At 41.5% G+C, this 23,563-nt stretch overlaps 1 protein-coding gene and 1 long non-coding RNA gene across 17 annotated transcripts in view; both read right to left on the bottom strand.

The window, feature by feature from the left end:
- Positions 1-1,373: 1,373 nt before the first annotated feature.
- LOC109485464 (zinc finger MIZ domain-containing protein 1-like) overlaps positions 1,374-23,563 on the bottom strand; it is a 133,998-nt gene continuing 111,808 nt past the window's right edge. For 10 of the 16 annotated variants that reach the window (XM_019789067.1, XM_019789075.1, XM_019789079.1 and 7 more), the window contains 14 exons: positions 21,028-21,063; positions 20,630-20,719; positions 18,336-18,665; positions 17,717-17,876; positions 16,928-17,066; positions 15,899-16,109; positions 15,228-15,333; positions 12,415-12,655; positions 8,656-8,724; positions 8,369-8,463; positions 7,726-7,917; positions 6,758-6,981; positions 5,654-5,869; positions 1,374-5,324 (listed from right to left, as the gene is read on the bottom strand). In XM_019789067.1, the coding sequence (XP_019644626.1) occupies positions 5,214-5,324; positions 5,654-5,869; positions 6,758-6,981; positions 7,726-7,917; positions 8,369-8,463; positions 8,656-8,724; positions 12,415-12,655; positions 15,228-15,333; positions 15,899-16,109; positions 16,928-17,066; positions 17,717-17,876; positions 18,336-18,665; positions 20,630-20,719; positions 21,028-21,063 (2,220 nt within the window). In that variant the 3' untranslated portion in view covers positions 1,374-5,213. The remainder of the gene's footprint in view (positions 5,325-5,653; positions 5,870-6,757; positions 6,982-7,725; positions 7,918-8,368; positions 8,464-8,655; positions 8,725-12,414; positions 12,656-15,227; positions 15,334-15,898; positions 16,110-16,927; positions 17,067-17,716; positions 17,877-18,335; positions 18,666-20,629; positions 20,720-21,027; positions 21,064-23,563) is intronic. The other 6 variants (XM_019789074.1, XM_019789078.1, XM_019789077.1 and 3 more) reach the window with 5 other exon arrangements.
- Positions 11,001-11,892, bottom strand: LOC109485466. The gene is made up of 2 exons (XR_002141130.1): positions 11,253-11,892; positions 11,001-11,066 (listed from the first exon to the last, which is right to left on the bottom strand). It is a non-coding gene; the product is annotated as an uncharacterized LOC109485466 (long non-coding RNA).

Raw genomic sequence — 23,563 nt, 5'->3', positions numbered from 1 at the left:
GTGATATTTGGGATCAACTTAGAACATTTGTCTCCGGAAACAGGACTGTTTGACTTTAAGGTAACATTTGATGAGGGCGGAGTGTCAGGTCCGATCTCGATAGTTGATGATTTCTACCATCCAACGAGCCACCTTGTAGGAGACACAGCTGTCCTGGGACCACCTGTTTCACCTGTCCTAGGACCACCAGTTTCAGCTGTCCCTGCACTCTTTGGTTTTATTACCTTCGCCAAGAAGGTTATGTTTTTGTTGGTGTTAGTGTGTCTGTGTGTGTGTGTGTGTGTGTGTGTGTGTGTGTGAACAAGATAACTCAAGAAGGCTAAGATGGATTGTCTTCATATTTGGTAGGTGGGTAGGTCTTGATGAGACCTGGAACTGATTAGATTTTGGACCCCCTGGCGGCTTGTTATGGTACTGCAGCTGAACTTCCGGTTTTGATATCTCGTGATCTGGACATGGTAGGGTCACTAAATTTGGATGGTAGGTAGCTCTTTGGCTGGGGAAGAAGTGATATGAGTTTGAGTTCCCTAGCGGCTTGTTCTGCAGAAGCATCCGTTGAAAAATATTCGAAGGAGGATAACTCAAGAACCGATTGACGGATCATGATGATTTTTGGTACGTGGGTACCTCAAAGAATGCTTGACATATTAAAATGATATTTATGCAAATCAGTAGCTAATTAGCATAATTAATGAGGAAATGCTATAAATCTGCTACCTGCCATGATATGATTGTTCAAACGTGTGGCATGTGTAATTGTGAAGAACATAGGTATTGTTTATGCAAATGAATGCCTAATTTGCATAATTAATGCGAATCGTCAACATTCGTCAAGGCCCAAGGGTAACATCATTTGGTGAAGGTATGAGTTTGTGGAACTCTAGTTCACCATGCAGCACAGGGTTGTTGGACATGGTACTTTTTAAGAGACACAAACCAGATCTAGACTGGTCTCCCCTGTACTAGGGAGGTTAATATGACACTAAAAACATTTGATCTACATTGCAGAAGTCAGAATGTATTGTGAGAAAACAGTGTGCTTCACCACCCTGTACTGGAGATGTGAAATTCATGGAGAAACATGGAGAATCTAAGACACATGGAGAACTAGAGTTCTGGGAACACACAACTTTGCCATGCAAAGACGTTTGTATTTTTAACTAAATGCTGTACTAGGATGAAGTGCCCAAATATTTTGGGAGCCAAATGCATGTAATTTTGAATTGTTGACTATCTACTTGTTATGTTAATGTCAGTTTCAGTTATGATTCAAAACCGACCTAACACAATCCAATTTAATCTTAATATGTAATGCAATATTCTTGAAGCAGTGAATTTACGCCATCAAAGACTGAGAGCGACAAGGTAGCGTGTCTTTGGTACAAGGTTTTTATTACATAAATATCAACCACAAGGGCTACCTAGGTACATTGGTGCAGAATTGGCATGGCTGAAAACATGGACAGCTTGCAGGTTGCACTGATCAATGGAAAATCAAGGAGAAAAGAACAGAACTGGACTGCTGGACTTGTTTGGTGGGGGAGGGGGGCGGTACACTGGTATCTGTTTTGTTTGATATAGGTGAAGTCTGAGGTATGTTTGCATTTCCAGGTTATGGACAGAAAAGATCCAACATCTTTTTTTCCACTTTATCCACGAAAAAAAATCCCCCAAGTTCAACTGACAAGTCCAGTTACTCAGGGAACAGGCAATGTCGATGATGAGGGAGGGCAAATTATCACCAAACAAGTGGTGAGGCAAGTTCTGGTAACACATGCCATGAGCTGCAAAGTACGTAACATTTCACGAAACCCTGTTTGGAAGAACAGCTCTTATCAATTTGGCGACTACTACAAAAAAACATTAGAAATATTGTAGAATTCACTGGCTTTCACCCATAATGTCTTTTGGTATAGCTAGAGAAGGAGTGTAAGAAGGAAACAAACTTGTACCCCTTGCCCATATCATAGCGCGAGCCTGTTCCCAAAGTTCCTTCAGCAGTACTCAATAAATGCTACATCCCATCCCTGGAGAAACCAGCCAACCAAGCACGTGTCTTCACTTTCTTCTCAGAACACTTTATACAGAACGACACACATCTGTATGGGCCCAAGAAGGGCCACAGGTCTTCTAGAATATGGATCACTTTAACGCACAAGTTTCTTTGTTGAAAACAGTGCCTGGTTAGCTGGCCTCTCATGAGAAGTCTAACCATGTAGTGTGGTACTGTCCACACTATCTATATAACACCCAGTGTGTCGCTTCATCGGAGGTGAAGCCAACAGCTAAAACTACACTCAAAGCAGAGACCATTCAAAACAAGAGTACCTTTGGCAGCCAGCATCTTTCAGAAGACCATTGAAAAGACAGAAGTAGATAGACTTTGGTCTTTAAACCATTTGGAATGACTCACACTTAAATGATTGGATGCCTAATACACAGTATTGCATACATGTTATCTTTCTGTTTTAAACTCTGAATAGATGATCACTACATCTTCATTTATTGCATTGATAGCCATCATACACTGCTGCAATGGACCAAGGGATTTGCTTGTCCAATCTTGGAACAAGGTGACTCTACTGGCTGTTCAGAATGGTCGCTCTTTGTCAATAAGTACAAAATGAAAAATGGATACTCTTAGCAAGACCCAGTCTTACCTCACAAATGTTGCAAGAATCTGTAGGGTTTTTCACTAAAAATGCATGTTACATAGTTTTGAAAGGAGTAAGAAATTGCTTTTCTTTCTTTTTTTTCGGTAAAAAGGCACAGAGGGAAAACAAACATTTACAGAGAAACTGCTTGCTAAAGTCAGGACACACCAGCCCGTGTCATTTTGGTGGGAGGTGGCGTGAAATAGTACATGCTCCTTGTGACGGTAAGCATATGGGTATGCAGAGAATGACAGAAATAAGAAAGTTGAGGGAATTACAAGTCTAGAACAGTTTTGCTAGCCAGTCTGCCAGTTGTGCTATGCTGTACACACTCTGAGCTGATCTGCAAAATCTGGAGAAGTAGTTTTCGGCTGTGGTACACAAACAAAAAGCACCGGGAACAAGGCTATTGTCCGTGCATGAGAAATAAAGGCATACAGTATGTACAAAATAGCGCAGCATAGTGTCTTTGTTACTCTATCAGTATGACATATAAATTAAGCCATATAAGAATTATATGCTTGCCAGTGTTAATCGCGACCTAGGTCAAAAGCTCTGAAGCAGATTATTAAGTAATCAATCAGACAGTTTTCGGGGTCTTCAACACAACTGGTCCGTTGTGCAACTCTATCTAAACAAAAGCAGATTTTTCCATTTTTATACAAAAGAAGGCAAAAAAGTACATTTTGCCATATCATTAATAGCAGTATAAATGAACATTGTTCACAAGTCACAGAGATCTAACAGAGCTAAGGCGTAAAACATTATAGTATCTAGCAACTGTACAGCATTCAAATCTGGGGTGGGGACTGACTCGCGACCACAAATGTGTATCGCTAAGGATAAAATGCCAACAATACGTAGCTTTACAACCTTTTCTTAATCTTTTCTTTGGATTGGCCTATAGTGGAGCTCCATAGTAACAGGACGACATACATGACAGTACATTACAGTCCCCCACATTTCACAGCTGTAGGGTTTTGCACACAGATTACAAAGCTGGATGTTACTTTACAAGTCCAAAAAACTGAGAAAATCTGACAAAAAAACGCAGGAAACATGTTTGGCTGTGATGCAACTTGGCAATTTCACATAGAGATCGGTAAATTTCCTACAGTTAACTCGACTGTACAGGGAGGCATATAGAAACACGCTCATACACAGTCCATACAAAATATATGAAACTTTTGGATGGTCGGACACGGACTTCCACAAGATACGGTTGGTACGTCTGTACGTCCACACATGGAAACGAACACATTTATCTTCCCCACAGGCTCAAGGACAAAGTGGCCTTTTTACAAAGAATGTGTTCCTTGTTTGCGAGAAGTAAATCTCCCGCAAGTGCACATACACACATTGATTATATATATGAACACACGTCTGGAGTAAATACATGTAAAAACTATTTTCAGACCTAGTCTTTCTACACTTTTGCATAACTTAAAATATAATTACGATATAGCCGTGAGGTCCACTTCTCTCTACAGCCCCCAGTCATATCTGAGGAGCAGTCTAAAATGTTCACCTAAAACAACCACAGTACAAAGCACGACTATAGTACACTACCACTCATAGCAAAGTCTTCCTAGAAGCACATACTAAAAAATAAGCAGGTTTAAAATCGCCTTCGTATTTACAGCATATACATATAAATATGCAGGGCTAGTTCCAGTTTTTCCTACACATAATGATAAAAGTTTCATCTCCTTGTTGTGTTGCAGGCTGGAATGAGTCTGTTTGGCCAGCCATTGTGGCAGGTAAGAAAGGAGGCAAAATTTTTTTGGCACCACGCAAACCCGCACGCACCCTCTCTCCCGCCCCTCTATCCAGCAGACATGCATAGCTTCCATACATGAGCCAGACGGTCAACCTGGGAACACTGGGCTTTACAAAGGTCAACCATAAAATACTCTCTCTTTAAACCTGAGCCTTTATCTTCAGTACAAAGTCTACAACCTCACGTTCTTCTTCTTAAGAACTGAAACAACATTTCCTGTACCAAACTTGCTATCTTTCCAGAGATACAATGTAATTTTACTGCATCAAAACCTTTTTTTAAGTGCATAAAAAGCACCCCAGAAAGTGTAAGTAGCGTTGACTTACACAGATGGAAAGACCTTCCCTCACAGGAGGGTTTACACCGTATCATCTCAGTATTTCTACTAGAAAAACATTTCCTAGTAAGCCAGACGTCTTTCTGTGTGCTGCTGCTTGACAGTGGACAGTCTGCTAGCTGCCATGGTTAGGGCATCGTGTTCAGGTGGTGCATGGGATCAGTCTCTGCTAAGCAGGCTTTCGTTTCACGTGGTAACCAGAACGGTAACATGGGGCACATCTTTTTTTTTCACAAGGAATCTCACTGTTTCTCCTCCCTTTGTTTGCAGTTTCACTGTTCCAGAAAACAACGGTTCCTGTCTTGCGGTCGTCACCTCGACAGGCGGGGCCTCTGTTCGCAGGCACGTACAAAAAATGGCTTTCCGGAGGAACTATTCTACATTTCCACACGGTGAGCTATATACAGCAAAGGTCCAAGTCTCTCGTCTTCAACAGTGAAGATTATGAGTCAAAAAGGGAGAGGAGATCGTCGTTGTTGTTATTGCCAGGAAGGTCCGGTGGTCCAAGGTATGACAACAGTTCTGTGGGGTCGCCGATATTCTCCGGTAGAAGCTGCAAGGTACAAAACAGGAGCCATGTTAGGAAAACAACCAAAAACAAACTAACTACAACCAAGGCAACATTATCCAGCTAGAGGTTTTAGCCCTGCTGAAAACGTATTGAGAAAATAGACAATGCCACGATGATTTTGAGAGGAAGACCCAAAACCACTTGGAGCAGAACTTTGACAAGATGACCTGGCATCCATGGGATTATCCTGGCGATCAGCAAAGAAGGTGGCCAAGGACAGACCCAGTTGGAAAGAAAAAGTTGTGGTCTTGTGTCTTGCAAGGGATGAAGAGGATAAGTTGACAAAGTACAATGATTTTGAAGTGACTTACATCAAGGCCTTCTTGTCCCTCTCCGCCACCGTCAATCACTGCCTGCGGGTCAAAGTTCAACTCATCGTTCATCCCCTCCCCTCCCGGCCTATTGGAGGGGTTGTTGTTTCCCACTCCATGATGCATCAGCTGTTGTGATTGGCTGCTGGGCGGAAGCTGGGGCGGGTGGGGGTGGTTGAGTGGGGGGCCTCCAGGACCACCGTTGGGTTGGTTCATCTACAAAAGGATCAAATGCGTTAGTTGAAATATTCGATGGATGTTATCTGTAACGGAGTAACTGCTTGAGTAACTGCTTTTGAAACAATGGGTTTGGGAAAAGGTTCTTCCAAATTCCAAAGAGAAGTGATATGCAATTTGTAGTCATGCCCTGAATAATTTTGTATGATACTGAGGTGATCTTCTTGTTGTATTAATAAACGTGCATGTCTGTATGTTCTTTTTCTTCAAAATTTGCTTGTCACATAAATGACACAAACGTCATGCTACAACACCTCAAAGTCAAACAACCAAGCCGGAGAAGCCCCCATACATAGCTTCACAACTACAAAAGCAGTACTAGTCAAAGCCAAACAAAAGGGTAGCCATGGGGAAGACGTGCATATCCTATCACCATGCCACAAAATGCCACACTTCAGTAGTCAACACAACACATCACCCCAACACTATCACATCCTGGACTATTTTTCCAACACTGTATGCTATCCTTCACTTCGGGGCCAGTTCTTTTTAAATTCACCGAGAATTAAACCAGGGAGACGACAACCAGGAAGTTTAAACCAGCTGCATCACAACCCAGAGGAAATTTTAGCCGACAAAATGCAATAAGATGGAGGAGAGACACTTTACTGAGGCTCCGTCTTTTCCATCGTCAACTTTCACGTCGACGTGAACATTCAATTGCACCTGCTCCTAGGGGAGAAAGAAAGAATGATCATGACAATCAGGCCATGATCCGTCCACATCATCAGCCTTGGAATCAGCAACTTTAAAATTCACACAACATTTTGTTGCATCCCTTTTCTACTTTTTTTTTTTGTCGTCGCATGATTTTGTTTTCTAAGCAAGTGTCTTTGCACACTGTTTGTTCTGTTTTGTCCTGCTCACCTGTGGTGACGCGTGATTGAGGTGCTTTTCTACAGGAAGGAGGTCGTTTGACGCAATGTTGTCGTTCATGTGAGAGAGAGGAGGTCCGTTGCTGGGGTTGAAGTCACCGGGCATGCTGACAGGAGGACCCTGGTGCCCTCCCACCCCTGGTCCGGGACCGGGTCCACCCTGGTTGTAGTCGTAACCGCCGCTGTTCGGTGTGTACGGAGGATTCGGGCCTTGGCCTGGTGGGGAAAAGGAAAAAAGTTTATTGGGAGGCAAAACAACACGTCACAGGAAATCTTCTGTGAAACACAGATTTCATGGTTAGAAAGACACTGGGACCAATTGGGTTGCCTCAACATTAGCGTACAAGCACATCTAACCTTTTGATTATAAACCATACAGTTGAGAACAGCTTTCCCCTATATTATGGTATCATGTTTGTTGTAAATTTCAGTTGTCTTTGAATTTTGAATTGTCAATTTTGAGTATCTAAGTGCCCAGTGTCTTTTCAAATTTAAAGTTAAGATTATCATCATGCCAGTTTTATTCATCCTAAGACTACTTGGTATATTGTACAATGCACTAGTGTAAGTTTCAACTTGAAAATAAGTTTTTTCCAAGGGATGCAAGTTAATGAGGAAACTAATGTTGGATTCTTCGTTGGACCGCAAGACTTCCTCATGCTCAGTATTCAAGCCAGGTCATGTCATAAGCATTATCAGCTTGTTTCATTGGTTAGTTTATCAGAGACCATGCCGTTGTTTAGTCGGTATCATGCCCTACCACATCACAAATGCTTTGTTTAGATTCCTACATAGAAAAAAGCAGGGGTTACTGCTGGGCAAGAAGACTATGACTCATTAGTTTGGCATTCCAAAGCAAAACATCAGTAACATAAACAACTGAGAGTTTTGTTAGAAGGGTCAGTCCGGTTGTTTGTTTTTTCGTACGGCATGCCAAACGTCATGTCCAGGTTGACTCACATCTCTTGGTAGAGTGGCTGAGTAAGTCCACTAGCCCACCTTGACCATTGTAGCCCTGCCCCGGGGGTGGGGGAGGCAGGGAGGGGGGGTAGGGGCTGGGCCCCATGTTGAAGTCGTGCATGGTGGGCATCTGCATGCTGCCAGGCGACATGGCTTTGAATCTCTTCGTGGGCGGCTGACACGACGCTGCTTCTGTTGGGAGAAAACACAAGAGAGTTTTTACTTGTTTGTTTTATTACGATCTCCATTTACCTAAATTTCCCACTATTCTTTCTGGAGTCTGCAGATGTAAATCACTGTGTGGCTAATACGAGATGGGTTCGCCAGGCCTATATTTGGGTGATTTGTAGTGAGTTCTTACTTACTTTAAATTTGAGTTTAATGCTTTAGTTTTCATGAATTTGTATTAAAATTGGTCAACAGGTGAAAACTCCATTAACATTCATCCACCATGTTACATGTACATATATCCACCACTTGTTAAGGTATTGAAAGAGACCTTAACTGATGAATTTAATTCTGTATTACTGTAGTTCTTTGGGGGAATGATTCAACATAATGTCAGAGATTAGGGCCAGTACCTTGATATAATAGCTATTTCATGCATTTTTTACATGCTAAAAAAGATGGCCCAATAACATACCATCGTCTTCCTGCTTGATGTCTGGACCAGGTTTGGGTGGGATGGGTTTCCAGCTTGCATTGGCATCTATCGTCACCTCTTCTATCTCTTGTGAACTGGGAGGAGAGAAACAGTGGGAGTTATTTTGGAGCAATGACTGGTAATCTCTTTTATCCTCCCCGCAAATAGGCTAGAGGTGGTAAAGCAAAACTGGTATACATTTTTATACATTTGGAACTGTGGCAGTAAGAAGATAAAATATTTTAATCTACAAATTAGAAAAAAACTCATAGTCATCATAGGCTCACCTCTGCACTGCAGTCAGAATACCCCACATAAACTGGTCGATCTCCAAGCCCTCTAACAAGGCTGTTTTGCTGTGGGCACAAAAAACAACAGTCAGAGTGATAGATGTCACTGGAATTGCCAGAAAGCAACAAATCTTTGTAATCTATCCAGTAGATACGTTGATGAAGGGTAGACATCCAGGTAAACAATCTTTAAAGATACTGGATAGTAGTAGAGTTTGAACTGTCTTTATTAAAAATCTGTATCAGAACACTGCAGTTCATATAACATTTAACTAACAGGGCTCGAAATACTGGGTGCATGTGCACCTTAGTTAGTGCAGCCAAATTTGGAGCTGTGCACCCAAATATTTTTGTAGGCATTTTTGTATATATGTATATTAAACGTATAGCATACAGGATATACTTGGCATCTATGTGTCAGAAAAATACTAAAATCTTTGCTGTAGTACTTGTTCAATATTTTGAAGTTACTGGTAGCTCCCATTTCGGATTCAATCTTAAATGAGGAGCAGTAAGATTTTATTTGGTGCACCCAAAAAATATTTTGTGCACCCAATTTTTTCGGTTGGGTGCTACCTATTCCTAACTAGAGGTCGTAGATCTCATGTCTTCGTCAGATGTACGTTGTTCTACAGAAATGAACATGTTTATTCTTTACGTTTTAATAACCAATGTAGTCTAAAGTAAAATAATCCCTGTACTCCCTTTTTAATGCTACGGACACCCTGAAAGGTCTCCAGTGGACGTCATCCATAACAATTACTTCGTGTGGCCGAATGAAATAACCTGACGCATGTCCAACTTTTCCTCCTCCAGCTGAAGTTATAATGAACAATCCCTCATTAAACGTTATTTGATCCCATCCCATTATGGGGTCCCAATGCAGCTGTCTCCAAGCAGACGTTGGTCATTATTTTTAAACACAAAAGGTGCGTTGCAGTGACGTAGGGACCCCCACGAAGCCCATTTACAAACTTAAAATTGGTCTCAACAATAGTAACCTGTCCACCAAAAATGATAAATATCAATTTATACATACTGTAAGTCTACAAATTTCCGCGGTATATTTAGATTCGCGGAATTCGCGGGGACCTCTGTACCGCGAATCTATTTCCCCGCGAATATGTTTTGCGTAAGTGCGCCCCCCTCCCCACATGCATTCACGACGGTAAGCGAAACACAAACACACGCAACAAACACAAATCCGCAAATCAACTCTATTCTTAGCAAATGTACGTATGTTGAGTACCAATTTTTTTTAAAGTTATACTGATGTCAAAAAATTATAATATTATGAGACACCGAATCGCGATACTGCGGCACTGGCCGTGTCAAACGTGCACCGCCGGACAAAAATCTGTGTGCAGAGCGCCGGCCATGCGCGCCCGGACGCTTGAAAATTGCGGGCACATCGGGCATATCTACAAATATTTTGATGAAAAATATAACTGCTGGTACCTGGGAAATGTTAGTTGATTCTCTTTTGTGCCCTGCTTTGCGGGCGTTTTTTTTCTTCTTGTTTTGCTGGATAGAAACGCTACCGTGGGGCGCTACAAAACCGAAAGCGATCTTTGCATACTTCCGGGTTCAAAATCTCGCCGAAGACGGCATAAATATTCTTAGCAATATATATTTTCCCGAAAGATTCTTTCGATTGTGCATTTCTTCACTAGAGTATCGATGTGTAGTCGTGGAAAATAGCGTTTTAGCGCTTATTTCCGAACAAAGAAAATTGTTTACACGTGCGTCAGATCGATCGTCAGCTATACCGCCGGCAGTCTCGCGCGGTGCACGAAACAAATTTTTGCGCCGCGTTTTAGGATATAAATGCCGGAACACGAGCTTTTATTATTTTAAATATACACTTTACAAATTCTTCTTTGAAAAATAGCCAAGGAGAAATCGCGAATCTAAAAATACCGCGGATTGTCCATTTTCCCGAAACCGCGAACTTTAGGCCCCGCGAATCTAAAGAAACTTACAGTATACAAAAGTTATTTTGCTCACAAGCCACAAACACAAAAGGTGCACTTACATGCCGTACGAACCCCCCACAAAGCCCAGAATTTGCACTCAACGGTAATCTGCCTGCCTAAAATCATGGACGTCGAATTATGCCTTCCATGGTTATTCCGCTAAATCCGCAGTCACCCACAATGCGGCGAGACAATTCCATAGTCTTTCTGAATAAGACAACAAGTTTACACTAGTGTTCCCTGGCCGGCCAAATTTGTCTACGAAAGCGCCTATACTTTGCAAGGGCGCATCGGGCGCCAGGCGCTGAAGCGCAAGCAATAAAACGGGTCCGGGAATATGCACCCCCGAGAAATTTGGATTTTTTTAACCTTCCATAACGCATTATCCTACATTTTGCGACGCAAAGTAACGCCGACCTCTTGACGTTTCACCTGCATACCTGCATACCTGCATACCGTCTTCGGGTAGGAAAGGCTCAAGCCTGTGTTGTCCCGATCTTCTCTCTATCCTTCGCTTGAGACGTGCATAATGTTTGCCCAGATCTTATCCAGTCTATTTTTGAATTCATTTACTGATTTCGCCTCCACTACTGATTCAGGTAAAGAGTTCCAGTTCACTGTTAGTACGCAAGGCATACTACTGGAAAACGCAACTTAAGAAAAGAGGAAAAACACATACCAGTATAGTTGAGGTCTCCACACCGAGAAATCCAAGGAAACTCCACCATTAAAGACATACTGTTGAGTCTGACCTGTAACCTAGCTCATCGATAGCACACACAACACTATAGCACAAATATCCTATGCAAACGAGGCTTACTGCTTATAACCAACCAATAGAAGAAAAAAGGAACAGAAAACTGAATACCAAATAGTATACAAATAACATGGACAGCTATATAGCTGACAGCTGTTCTGGCCACAAGGTCGATGACCTACATAAAAGACAGATCCAGCACAACCAATACAGCTGTCCTACTCTAATTGGCCAGAAGGTCGTTGACCTACATACAAGACAACACCAGGACAACCAAAAAATAAGAACAATATAACTTCTTTTCCACATTCCTATAAAACAAAAGAGTTCAAACTTAAACCACAAAATCTATATTACAATACCTTTACACCATACAAAAATCTACACTCATGCCACATCGGTACTTGAACTACAAACACACAAAGAAACAAACACAAAAGATCTATTACGGGGACATAACGACCTCCACGACTCTCATCTTTGAACTCAATCTTGGAGACCACCACAGTAACATGCCTATCAAATTTCATTAACTTCCATCCACACATGCAAAAGTTATCCTGCTCACAAGAATAATTAACAAAATGCCCCCTGTAGTCACAACGAAACCCCCCACGAAGCTCACTAACGAACTTAACCTTGGTCCCGACAATAGTAAGCACCACACCAAGAATTATAATCAACATTTTACAAATACTTGAGTTATTTTGCTAACAAGCCACAAACACAAAAGGTGCACCTACGTGACGCAAGGACCCCCCACGAAGCCAAAACTTGTACTTGACGTCGGCCTCAACAATGGTAATCTGCCTGCCAAAAATCATGGACGTCGAATCATGCCTTCCAGAGTTATATCGCAAAATCAGCAGTTCCCCACACTCCGGCGAGACAATTTCATAGTCCTTCTGACGAAGACAAAAATGAATTTTGAGCTCTGACCATCCAACCAAACAAACAACCAACCAAACAACCAACCAACCAACCAACCCAGCATGCAACCAACCAACCCAGCCGTGGACTTACTTGCAGACAGGACATCTCCACTGGCCTCTCTCACAGTTGAGTTGCAGGTAGGACTCCAGGTCGAAGCACTGGATATGTTTACAGTCGTGTCCCCTGGCGGGCAGCTGTATCCTCCTGAAGGTAATGGGACACTTGAGCGACACCTTGATGGCCGTCTGCTCCACGCCGTCCTCCCCGTTCATCGTCCCGCCGCTGGACGCCGCCACGCTGGAGAAGTTCCGCTTGACTGCCGTGGGGAAGACTAATCATGTTATCATACTGGTGAACTACGCAGCACATTGGTGTACGTGCAAACATTACACGTACAACAGGATTCATGCTAAATGTAAGATTTTATATGGTGAATGCTAAAATTGCTAAATGCTAAAAATAATAAAAAACTAGAGTTCCCCGATCTCATACCTTCGCCAAAGGATGTTAAACTTTATGACTGACAAATTATAGATTATTCCCCCCTGATTTAAGAAATAGCAACCTAATTTATGTGAATTATATCATTTTATCATAATCTCAACCAAAAGACAGTCTTATGTTAACAAACAATGCATTCTAACATTTCCTAATAAATTATGCAAACGAGGTCCTGATTTGAATAAATTATGTTTAATGATGTTCACCTCAATTTAACTTTCAAATACCACAAGTATGAAATTCCAGGCAATTATCATTACATAATTTTAAAATTTCTCATTAATTATGCAAATTAAGTCATTATTAACATAATCAATATCTTCCTGTGTTTCTCTCGTTGTCAATTACCAATGTCACAAGCTTCAATTGTCCTATCATGGAATACAGCTGATTTATAGAATTTCCCCATTAATTATGCAAATTACATCCATATTTGCATAATTGTCACATAATTATATTAAGCATCACGTAAGCTACCTACATACCGAAAATTACGACGATCCGTCCACTGGTTCTTGAGTTATCCCCTTTTGAATATTTTCAAGAATAAATCCCTGCACTTCCAGAGCAAGCCGCTAGGGGGCCCAAACTCACGTCACTTCTTCCCCATCACAAGAGCTACCTACTATCTAAATTTCATCACCATAGCATGTCTAGATCATGAGATATCAAAACCGGAAGTTCAGCTGCAGTACCATAACAAGCCGCTAGGGGGTCCAAAATCTAATCATTTTGAGGTCTCATCAAGACCTACCCACCTACCAAATATCAAGACAATCCATCAAGGCCTTCTCAAGTTATCGTGTTTACAGACACACACACACACACACAAACACACACATACACGAACGCCCCTGAAAACATAACCTTCTTGGCGAAGGTAATAACTAATAAATGCTAAAACAGGGACAATTCATTCATTTTTGAATATGGTGGCCTCTGTTGTTACCATGTGTCAATGTTATTGTGTGGCAGTTGCTATATGGTATTGTTGTACAGTAACTGTATTATGTAATGGACCACTGGCAGAATAGCTGAGCTAAATTCGAACGCTGAATCTGGAAAAAAATTCTGGATCCAAATACAATAAGTCAGTTCGTCAATAATTTAGAGCTCACTGTACTAGTAAGTATGTAAAGACACTAAACTTCTGATTAACTTTCCTATTAAATACCTATACATGTTACTATGTTACTATAAGACATAAATGAAAGTATCATGATAACAGGGAAACTGACTCTTTCAACTGATATACACTACAGATTTGAAAAGTTTCTGTATAAGGCTCCCAGTTAGTTTCCACATATCATGTGTCTTTCCTAAGTCAAACTGACCAGTATAATCACTAAGTCTTATGCAAACTGTTCTAAAATAGATCTTTTACTTGTGTTTGATACAACCCATCCCGGCACATGAGAGAAGTGCTTTAGCCATGTCTACACACTTTAGTTTGTACATGTAGTTCCACTGGCTGGGCACAATGAAAGCCAGGTCCAATCAGCCAACATCCCAGTAATGACCACTTTCATCAGGTGATGAGGTCTAGTTCAATTAACCACTGCTGGACTCAAAAGGCTCCTTCTGAAGCCCAGTGAGCTACTTCGCCACTAACGATCATGGTTCCTTCTGCCTAATGGAGCATGCCTTAATAAGCCTGCATGCCACTAATGATGACTTTTTTTTTTTCAATTTTCAATTAGTTCATCTGACATGCAGCCAAGGCTGCCCAGCTAGCCAAAGGTGATCTGGGTTCTCAATGGATTTTTTTCACAGGGTACAGAAGGACAACCATCTACAGTGCAAGCCGCACATCGAGTCCCAAAGACTTTTTTTTTCAATTTTCAATTAGTTCATCTGACATGCAGCCAAGGCTGCCCAGCTAGCCAAAGGTGATCTGGGTTCTCAACGGATTTTTTCACAGCATACAGAAGGACAACTATCTACAGTGCAAGCCGCACATCAAGTCTTTTTTTTCAATTTTCAATTAGTTCATCTGACATGCAGCCAAGGCTAGCCAAAGGTGATCTGGGTTCTCAACGGCTTTTTTCACAGCGTAAAGAAGTACAGAACTATCCACAGTGCAAGCCGCACATTGAGTCCCAAAGACATGATCACAGTAGGGGGTCTGGAATTCTCCCAATAAAAAGTTAAAACTCAATTTCCTGCTTAAAGAGTAATTTTTTTAAAGTTATGATTTCTTTTAACATGATGTTAATCTGTGTCAAATGGTGAGTATTTCTTAAAGTTTTACTCAAGTATTCCAAATGTTGCACAATTAGTGATGAGGAAGCAATTCATGCATCTCAGGTCCAAGTTTCTTTTTAAGAAAACTGCAAACTGAAAAGATCACTTACAGCAAGACCAGAATTTGTGCCCACAAAAGTCCAGAAAAGATGACTTACTTTTGGTGATGCAGTGTTCAGCTGGGAGTAACCTTTTCCTGAGCAGGCCCTGCAACACGGACCTGACACTCGGTCTGTGCACCAGTTGGAGCACAAAAAGGTGCGACTGGAAAAACAGCAGAGTTTACATTAGTGACTTCACTCAATGAATACTTTATTCTTCCCAACTAGTCTACTCAACTGTAGGACATCAGCAGAATTATTGCGCGAAAGAGAATTCGACTCATCTGAATTTTTGACCATATCTCTCGGTCTTCATCCTGTGTCTACAGAACAGATAGCTGATGAAGACCAAGAGATTGGGTAGAAAATTCCGGTGAGTAAATTCTTTTTGAGAACAGTTTAAATTTTCATAATACTTTGCAAGTGGTGACTGTGATCTGGATGGTAATTTGATGGTTATTCATCATCAGGTGAAGAAAACATTGTTTAATAACTTTCTCCATGCTGCCTTACCCATAAGAGAATTTGTAACTTTGGTGTGCTCAAGGTTAATTTTTTTACTGATATTTTACTTAAAAAACAACAGGCAGTGACTGTGATCTGGATGGTAATTCATCCTCAGGTGAAGAAAACATTGTATAATAACTTTCTCCATAATGCCTAACCCAAAAGAGAATTTGTAGCTTTGGTTTACTTTTAGATTAATTTTTTGATTGATTTCTACTTACACAACAGCAGGCAGTGACTGTGATCTGGATGGTATTTCTGCCGGGCTGGCACACTTCCTTCAGGTACAGAGGTTTGTGTGATGTCTTGTTCTCGCCTCTCTCGATGGTCAGTGGCGTGGCGTTTACGCTGACCTGGACGGACGCCGGCCAGTTGGTGTTCATTTGTCTGTCCTCGTGGTGGTAGCACTTAAACTGCAGTTCCAGGTCAGATCTGGAGGAGATCAATGATTAAAATGAGTAAGCACAGCACTGCAGTATGTAGAATGGTTTATTTGTTTATCTACAACAACAGCCTAGTTGCAGCTCTAGGGCTGAATCATCTTCAGACTTGTTTACAGAAACACATTAGAACAGAGCACATTGCGTCATCACTAAGAATGACAAGGCACAAGATGTCTAAAATGAAATTGCATTGACAACCTATTATTCCTGAGCCACATTTGAAAGCACTTTAAGATTACAGATTTTTGTATATCATGTACTTGTCGAAATTGTTACTGCTGTTGTCAGTTCTTTGTACATTAAGGATGCTGCAAAGTTCAGTTTTACCACTAAGAAAGTAAGATTGTTGTATGTAATGCAATAATTTAAGACTAGGGAAGAGGATAACAAAATTGAACTTGGTTTTTGCTCCTACCTCTCAGACAAGCCTTACCTTTCTTTACTAAAACACAAGAAATACAGACAAGGTGATAATGTGCTCCAGTTACATCATACAGAATATCTTTAGCTTTGCCACCCAAAAACAAGCGGTCCAAGAGGTGTGAACTTTAGCGTGAAAGTTTAGTCACATGTTTTTCTTTCTGACGTCATGATTCTGTTCGCCTGAGTGGAAAGTGCCCGGATGCGGACCAAACATGGCGGCGCCAGGAGATAGGCCAGAGCGGTACAGCGCGAAGTTCAAACCTCTGGGAGCGCAAGGTTACGGGCTGACTAGTGTAAACTAGGTGAGAAATTGATTTTGGGGCAGGGAAAATAGTGACTTTAAAAATTTGCGACGGTTTCCTTTAAATCCTGACTGCTACGTACCTCCACATGAGAGTTTGATGCACAGACTGGCGCAGGTGGAAGACATGGTTACTGACGGCCAGGTTGTGCTCCAACCGAAACGGCGGCAGCACCACGCCATCACGTACCGGGAATGTCAGACGAAGTTCATCGTTGGGATCTGGAAATGAGAAGACAATTAGTTCACTGAAAATTCAGGGTCTCTGGTTATTGTGAAATACCACAGAAATGTAACAAGAACATGAATTATTACATACAGTTTTACATCAAAGCCAAACTCTAACCCTTCAGCACGGTAAAAGTACAGTGTAGTAGTGTGCAACGTGCATACAATTTCAATATGATTTTCCCTAAGAATTACAAGGGTATACATATTTTCCCAGGGAATGTTATGTAGATCTGACAAATGTATAGGACAAACAAGATGTCAGATGAAAGCAAGATAATTTTCAATCCATGGTAGCACGTTGGCAGAACATACTGCATCTGAACAAAACCCAGATTTTTCATAGGTTTTGTTGGATGTTTGGTCAGTGTTGCAGACCATATCTTTTCCAACACAACATCTATAAACTATAGACAGGATGTCATCCTTAAATACATGAATACAACCTTGAATGAGACGTTCTGTCAAAATGCTGTGCACAATAAGTCACAGGTACAGTACATTCTGTCGACAAGCTAGCCATGGTATCTGTAAACTACAGATGGGACGTCATCGTTAAATACGTGAATATAACCCTACATGATACGTCACAGGCACAGTACATTCTACAGACAAGTTATCCATGATAAAGCTACCATACTCACTGGGTATGTTTGGTTTGATGTCAGGCGGCCCGTCGAAGCCAGGTTTCATGTCTGGTGGATACGGGGAGGGGACAGGAGGCATGCTGCCTGGAGTCATTGGTGGGGTGGGGTTACTGGGGATGGGTGAATGCTGGTAGCTGCTCATACTCCTCTGGGGAGGCTGTGGGACAGAAAGGCAGTTCAGCACATGGGCTAAGTGTTTATATATTGATGGGTTATTTGATCAAAACACAGTGTCCCAAAATTGCAGCCAATAGGCTGGAATGTTGTTGAGACATTAAATTGAGTTAACAAATGACAGCTTATTCTAGCAGTTAACATAGTAGTAAAGTATGGAATGTGACTATATAAACTTATCAATATCAAAATCATTGTCACTTTAAAGTACGTTATTTATTTGCTAGGCTCAACTTTTGATATGGTACATTGGTATGATAGACCTAGACTGTTGCAACAAGACCTATGCGTTTCCCAAATTATGAACCAATTTCCTAATCAAAACTGCAAAACAGAAATTGAACTAAAATGGCAAGCTGTCATAATGGTAAAAATATAGAATCATGAGTGTCTAACTTAAATGATTAAATAGTTATCACGCTTAGATGGGTAAGTGTCTCACCCCGTTGAAGTTCTGTTGCTGGTTGGGGAACTGGTTTGGGTGCATCTGGTTGGGGTGCATCTGATTCGGGTGCATCTGCACCTGCTGGCCTGGCATGCCCGGCTGGCCCGGGGGTCCAGGCGGTTGCCTCCCGTTCAACTGCCCCTGCGGCCCGTAGAACTGACCCCCCTGGGGTCCCCCTGGGAACTGCCCCTGGGGCCGGGGTGGTCCCCCCTGAGGGCCGGGGTAGTTGGGGGAGGGGGGAATGCCCTGTGGTCCGGGGTAACCTGGCTTCCCATACTGGCTAGCTGGTGGGTACTGTTGAGGGGGCTGTCCACCTTGTGGTCCATACTGAAGGGACACAAACAAACAAACAAAACACAACAACGTCAGGTAACGTCAACAGAGAAGTACGTCATTCCGCCACCACTCATTCAACACGTTCCTCTCTGATATCTGCAGAATATCGTGATGATCTCGCAAAAGGTCAGAATTGGACCTGTTCTCCCTTTTCAGCCTACATCAGCACTAAGTGCATGTAAGAAGTATTACTTTAGGCAAACTCTAAATACAGTATATTTAAACTGTAAAACAACTCTCCAAGAGAACAATTCTTGTTGGTTACTGTGTGCGTGTATTATAAGATGAGGCTGTATTGAAATCTAGCAGACAAGCTTGTGAACAAGCATAGGAAGAGAAGCTTGTCCAGTCAGCAGCAGTTTGAATACCATATGAATGATGTTAGCTTTGAAGATATTCATATATGATCTGCTTGTCATTTCTAGTTCACTGCAATTTCTATTGTTGTATACAGAAGCAAGGAAAGTAGTGTAAATCTTTTGCTTAAGCACACTGGGCACATATATCACAGAATGGAATTTATAGTGTGTGTAAGAAGAAGCAACAAAGTAGCCAACATTTCCGCATCCACACAAGCTCTCATAAATTGCCCCAAAGGATGTTCCCAGATTCCTCAGCTATTTACCTTGTGCCACAGATTTGGTTTAAAAATAGTTTGTTGTGCCCTTCAGTTTGTAATCTGCACTGAAGTCGCTTTGGTTGCCACTTTAAGTGACCAATAGCTTGACCACATACATGTACAATGTACAATATACAATGTATATCCAAATCTACACATCCTGAGATCTGGTAACATCCTTTATTATTGTCCCTAAGCCCAGCTGTGGGGGAACAATCCAGCATCAGGACACTTTATAACTGCAGGTTCAACTGTTGAGTCATCAGAGGGACCTTAGCTTTGTGTTCAACTGTGTATCATCATGTCTCTCATGCAATCTCTGTTGGTATATCCATGTTTGTTAGTGTGTCATGCAGGATCATGCTGGTTAGTACTACCGACCTACGGCATGCAAGGGGAATCCACGTGTGTTGTCTGTTTGCTTCGTTCGTCCTCTGTATTCCAACAACCTACCTGCGTTCGGAAACGTCTGCTGAAAACTATCGGGAACTTCGGATTTTCTTCATTTGGAATACAGAGGACATTGGTCCACATTGTTTAGCAATTCAGTAAAAGCTGAGGCAGGTCTGGGTGTTCAACACATTGTCCAAGGAGAGAGAAGCAAGTGGTCGACTTGTCTTTACTTTGAGGAAAACTGTCATATCTTTTGATGCAAGACATCATACAATTTCAGCAGGCCTGTTTCCTTTGTTATTAAGTACCTTAGAAACGCCAAGATATAAGTTTTTACCCTTGCTTTTAAATGCCTACATTCTTCACGAGTCAACTTGGCGACATAAAAAAAACGGAGTCTAATAGTGCTGACGTCACACTTAACAGCAGATGTACTGTTGCCAATAGGGAAGCAGGAATATCCGTGTTATCTTCCTCAACTGCGCTCCTGCTTGAAACGCTCGATGAATCTCCCAGGCGAATCATGCCGCTATCATTCTTATTATCTCCTATCCCAAGCCCACACATCACCTGTTGTCAAGCATTTCCCTAAATAATGAATTTGGATGTGAAGTTGGATGATACACGACTACCCGATCTCCCGAGAGTTTTATCAAGGAGCCAATCTGCCAGCTACATGCACCGACAATCAGAATTGCTTGGAGTCAAATTAGAAACATTGTGCTGGGGCCTTTCTAAGTTCAATAAAACTGATCAGAAGATCAACACAATTTCTGGAGAATATTCCTGATGAACTAGAGTGCCAGTATAAGGAGCGACAGACAAAGGATTCAAGTTCCGTTCACATCAAGTCTTTTTTCTGCACTTCTGTTATAACCACTTGCTTCTGCTTCCCCCGTCAATACCGTGGATTCCTTATGTGTGTTCTAGCACTAGCCTTTACCATAATAGTTTTCTCCTTCATTCTGCTATCGGTCATTTCCTGTTTGACCGAGAGGGCGGGCTGTTTTGTGGGAATGTTTTCGCTTGGAATCTGTGAAAACAAGGCCGGGAATGGGTAAACGTGGACATATTATCATCAACATGTGCTAGGATGTAATGTGGATGTACAGTTTTCCGTTGTAGGGGGAGGGGGGTACTTGACTAATAATGTGTTCTATGCTGCAGTTGGCTCCAGTTAGGGCTGTCATTTGGAGCGTGTCTCGCTCAGTCTGTTCTGTATTTTACAATGCAGCACTTGGCCTCTGGATTTGTGCTAAAAGGGAAAATTGTGCAGTAGTGAGTACGAGTCCTTTCACACTTGTGACACCAAAGTCATGCCAGCGGTGAAAACTACTTTACCTTGAGCGGTCCGTCCTCTGGACCCATGGGAAAGCCCTGAAACAAGCAGAATTGGGGAAGAAAAATATCTTTAGTTTCCTTGCTATAAATCTTTGCCAAGAGATCTTGTGCAAAATGATGTAAATTTGATACACTTCAATAAAAAGTCTATAGCAACATATACCATATACCAATAGGTACAAACATGGTAGCCTAGCACTCAGATACACATTCAATATCAAAAAAGGTTAGCTTTGTCGTGAATACCCTGATATCACATATGTGAGCTTACCAGCCATTTAAAAAATTGCTATTGCATCAGTACCTGAAGAATTAATTTTTCTGACAGCTGAACAAAACACAGCACCACAAAACATGATTTTTGATCTCCATTATGTACAGTGTAGGTATAAAAAAACTGTACTCTTTAAATTGGATGATGAAACCGTTCTTTTCTTCATTGAGGAACAGTTTCCAGTAACTGGGCACAGCTAAAGTCTGAGTCAGCAAGATTATACAATAAAGTGCGCAGCTACAGCTCTGACAAAGAACAAGTCGATGAAACGATGCCATTAAGTCCTGTGTTCCCCCAGCTCAGCACTATTCTGCACCTAGTGATTCCTCAGTAACCATCATACGTTTGATCATCAGGCGATAAAGGCTGGCCCTAAGGCGTCTCTCTCACAATGACACCTCCCATGATGCTCTAGTCTCAAACTGCCATTTCCTGATCAGTATGCAGAATGGAACCCCCCCGACAACACTTGCTATGTATTGAACAAGGATATTAAACAGATTTTTTGCTTCAGATGCCCTGATCACAGGTACTCTGAGGGCATTTATCTTCTGTAATACAACGGGAATCTGTTCTTGTGCACAATATGGCTAATATACATCCGGTGATGACAGATAAAAGTATGTTACCAAGTCAGCGAATCATAAACCACATTAATGCCTATATAATAATTCACTGGCCATCGGCCATTACGTTTGGCGACAATAGGGGTCGGAATTTGTCCGCAGAGCTTGCTCACCAGACAAAAGTGACATAAAATCAATAATTGTGCCCTGAAACATTTTGGGCCCATCTCATGTCAGGCCAAATATAGGAGAAAGTTAATTTAGTTTCATGGGCGCTGGTGCTCACGTATTCATCACTGGCGATGTTAATTGACATGGCGGTGGCGGGCTGTGTCGAAATGTTGCTGCTCTCTACGACACACCGGTGGTAGTGTATGCATGATGACAAAGGCAGGTGAATTTTAGATCCCCCTCTAGAGTCAGATACATGTAATTACGAAATCAAAGTACATGCATCCTCATTGGGACTCAAGGACAAAGCCTACGTCTGTTTTCTGGTGTTCATGATTTCAGAGCCAGTCGATTTCTGACCATTTGGGTAACATCAATTGCAATTTGTTTCATTCCCTTTCTTCTGTTCGTACTTAGTTGCTGTCAATTTCCAGCATGCTGCGCTTGTTTTCACTCATAAAAGAAGGCTTTTAGTTACTAGCTTTCATTTTAACTTCTTTTATTTTGCTTCCCCTTGCATTTTGAACAGCCTGACTAGATTATATTATACCCGTTCCCTCCTGACCATTTCAAATCTGACACGTCCCTGTGGAAAAGAGAACTTGAAGGGAGTATCAACCAACAGATCTATGAGTTTGGAGCTGGGTTGCTGCCAGATGAAAATGGCGGTCCTCCCTTTGCCTGAGATGCTGTCAGTGATTAAGCATCCATGAGCACCAAGGCTTGATAGGAAATCACAACAATGTATTGAACAGTTCCCCTAAGAATCCAATGGCACTGATGTATGGAGGAGTGAGCTCTGAATTGTTTTGCTGAATGTGTGATGTGAAGACAAGTTAAGAACACACTGGCAAGGAAACAAAACTGGAGTCATGAACCTTACAAAGCTGTCAGTATAAAGGTTAAATATGCTTCTTAAAAAAATCTATTGCAGTTATTGATTTTGATTTTTAGAAGTGTCTGAAAATTCTCTCACTGTCATAGACTATGAAATCAATCTAATCTTCTTCATGATCATTTCAAGTCTTCTTTCACACAAAATTTGTTATGTGTGTATGTAGTTATTGTAAAACTTACCACCTAATTTTTACATTCATGTTTGCAGTATTCTCTCAAGAGAACAATTGGAATGCGAATAAACCACATTGGAAAAATATAAGAATACCGGCAGTTATAAAATACCTATTTTTTTTCCTGCCACTATGTTCTATATCACCTGGGATAATCTACTGCAGAAAAAAAAATGCCACCTGAATCTGTGGCTTCAAATGTAAAAATGTTCTACCAATGATAGAAGCAGCACTCCCAACCTGAATCTGTGTCTACAAATAAAAAATGTTCTACCAAAGATGGAAGCAGCACTCCCACCTGAATCTGTGTCTACAAATAAAAAAAATGTTCTACCAAAGATGGAAGCAGCACTCCCAACCTGAATCTGTGTCTACATTATAATGAAAAAATGTTCTACCAAAGACAGAGGCAGAACTCCCAATCTGAATCTGTGCCTACAAATAAAACAATGTTC

The sequence above is a fragment of the Branchiostoma belcheri genome, unplaced genomic scaffold (genome assembly GCF_001625305.1).
Source record: "Branchiostoma belcheri isolate BF01 breed outbred unplaced genomic scaffold, Haploidv18h27 scaffold76, whole genome shotgun sequence".
Taxonomy (NCBI): Eukaryota; Metazoa; Chordata; class Leptocardii; order Amphioxiformes; family Branchiostomatidae; genus Branchiostoma; species Branchiostoma belcheri.
This window is presented reverse-complemented; position numbering and strand designations above follow the sequence as displayed.